We start from the raw sequence: 2,915 nt of genomic DNA, 5'->3' as shown, positions 1-2,915 counted from the left end.
ATTTTCAATAAATATTCATCAATTCAATAACCATTATTTTAGTTGAATCGTTTCGAATTATACTTGAAGGGATTGTCAATGCTACTTCAATATTAGTAAGATTTTTCGAGGAGTAACTCTTGTTATTCAGTTCCAATCGATCTCTTTTCTCACGACTGACATATAGGTCAGTACCATCTTACAATTACATGTACTTAATATATAATAATTATGTTGATGGGAAACTACATTTCTGACCCTTTGGATAATTCTTTACTCAATCCATGGAAGCAAATATGCTACTATGACAGGCATTCTATTGTTGCAGGGTTGGTCTATGTTTTGCACATTTTAAGCTACGCTGTTGCACTGCTGTGAGTAATGCGGCGAGCAATGTGGCGTTATCGCCCGACAATGTCGATCAATCGATGAGGGACGCCGTGTCGACTCTGCTGGCCGGCCTCATCATGAAGGGCAACGACATAAGGGCTGAGCTGCAGGAGGAGGCGAGGGCACTGCTCGACGACCCTTATCCCTTTGATGACGACACCCTGGCACAGGTTGCACAGCTCGCCGGTGAGGAGGTGAATGAGGCTACCAGAGACCAAGAGCAACCTGCAGCTGACGTTCCCGCTGCTGTCAGCCCACCTGCAGACAATGCGCCAGACGACTACTCCAAGTCACCTCGCTCCCTGGCTGATGACACCCTCCACCAACTCAAAAGCCTCGTCTCAAGATCTGAATCTCCTGCTGCTGAATCACATCATAGTTTAGCCAATTTCTTACATCTATCAGCTCTTCAAAACTTTCTAACGGGCTCAATGGAGCCCTACCCCGCGGTTCCAAATGTCCATACCGCCCCCCAGCCAATGTACCCCCTGTTGTTAATTCCGCCTCAGCTCCCGTGGCCGATGTAGCCCCTGTAGCTCCTGTAGTCGATGATGTTGCCCCCGATGTGGCCCCCGATATGGCCCCCCCTGTACCCGCCCCCATTCCTGTACCCGTAGCGCGATCAATCAGTGACGAACCTTTAGAACCGATTGATGATGATAACTGAAAACAAAATTTTTCATTGTACGTTAAGACAGCAGTATAAATGATCATGAAAATAAACACCATTAAATGATGAAATTACAGTTTTGTTAATAAAATTTACACTTTCGTTATGCTAAAAACTTCCGTTAATACCAAAACCACCTTTATTCCATTTTCCTTTCCTCAAATAAAACTATTGTTTCTAACTGTTATTGATTATTTCCTTTCTCACCTACACAATCTATTCTCTAAAAATGTAAGCACGTACTCGAGAAGAGTCTCTAGAATTTTCACACACTGAACTGTTGATTTTTATTCAATCTATTAGCCGATGGAATAGGAAATCCAAGTTCCCTGTTCAGATGACTAAGTTTCCTATTTCCACTACTTTACTCACAACTCTTATGGAACTATTTATTGCCTCCACTTACATTCATTCAACCTGTATGTACTGGAAAAAGAATCACAATAGCAGTAACAATATATGGTTAAACAAACAATAACAGTGAATTATGATTATGGTTTAGCGATATGAATAGGCCTGCCTTGTTATGCAAACCTTGTTGAAAAGAGTTGAAATATGATTGATTGATTGATTTCTACATTTCTTACAAACTTTTTCAAGAAATTCTTACAAACAGCATTACACGAATGCATGAAGTTAACCATTTGACATTGGTTGCAGGTGTTTTTACTGACATTATATGTCTGCGTTGATAGCAACAGTGCTAGAACGAATATTCTGCAACGCAAAGAAACCGAAACTGACCCGTTATTGGAGAAGGTTCCCACCGTTGGTCCACTGCCCGTGGCTCAGCAGGTGCCCAAACTTGTGCGAGTACTCAAAAGTAGACCTGTCAATTTTTTTCCAACTAATCCAGTCTGATGACGATATGCCGTTATGATTAAAGATTCTCAATCGAAAACTGTATTAATCGAATGTTAAAATAACATATTGATGAATAAAAAGGATACCTTATAAATTTCCTTGGAGGAATATTGAATGAGCTTCTTGAAATATTCTTCGATATCTTGATATAGAAAGCGATTATAGGGCAGACACGAAACAGCAATTTCCTTTTGAAAAGGTAATCAGAAACTATTATACAAGTTTGATGACTTCAATTTACTGCAAGCCAAATAGAACAGACAAATAAGAGAAGTTGAGTCGTAAAATAAAATTGTTGACTATATGGTGCCTACTACATTATTGGATTACTATAGCCTATAGTATGTAGAGCCGCACTGTGGAGGTTGCTGCATTTCTTGATCCATTTTTGAATAGTGATGCTGATGTTCCAACAAATTTTCTACCAATGATGTTGTTAAAGATGTTTGCTAACATTATGTCCGCAACTTATCCTTGTCATTAGTGTTGCCATCAGAAAATGAAAAGTCAATATTTTGTATGAAATGAAGGACTAGCTCTCTTTTACAAATAGCTTCCACTGTTAAAGAAAGGCTATTTCTTATAATGAGATTTCCCTTAATTCTTCAACTCCCAAGAAAAACTTTCCAATAGAAATATAAACGTGTTTCAAATGAAAGTTACAGTAAGTTCAACGTAAGTAAGTGAGTTCAAGGTAATAACTTTTAAGATTTTAGCAATTTATTTGTCTTATGAAATTGATCTTATGAAATTTGGCTGTGCAAAGGCTAAAAATAAACTTTTTACTGGTGATATTTTTAGGAAAACATTTTTTTCCGATCATTACTTTTTGAGATATGAGCACCTAAAGTTTAAATTTTTGGGACAGAACATTTCAAATTCGGTAAGAGATAAATCCATGAGACTTAGAGGATAGATTCTTAATGGTATTGTTGATATAGTAAAATAAAAATTTTCTTAAACTAGCAATTTTTGAAAATTTTATTCAATTTACCAAAAATAACTCAACTGA

The 2,915-nt window shown here is 37.7% G+C and overlaps 1 protein-coding gene across 1 annotated transcript; it reads left to right on the top strand.

Moving 5' to 3' along the window:
- The first annotated feature begins 210 nt into the window (after positions 1-210).
- Positions 211-2,001, top strand: LOC120352203 (resuscitation-promoting factor RpfA-like). The gene is given in 3 exon segments (XM_039431934.1): positions 211-349; positions 352-834; positions 837-2,001. Coding segments are annotated over 3 exon segments (822 nt in total). The 3' UTR covers positions 1,037-2,001.
- Positions 2,002-2,915: the final 914 nt, after the last annotated feature.

Source organism: Nilaparvata lugens, chromosome 7 (assembly GCF_014356525.2).
Source record: "Nilaparvata lugens isolate BPH chromosome 7, ASM1435652v1, whole genome shotgun sequence".
Classification (NCBI taxonomy): Eukaryota; Metazoa; Arthropoda; class Insecta; order Hemiptera; family Delphacidae; genus Nilaparvata; species Nilaparvata lugens.
The sequence above is the reverse complement of the archived record's forward strand: the minus strand, read 5'-3'. Positions and strand labels throughout refer to the sequence as shown.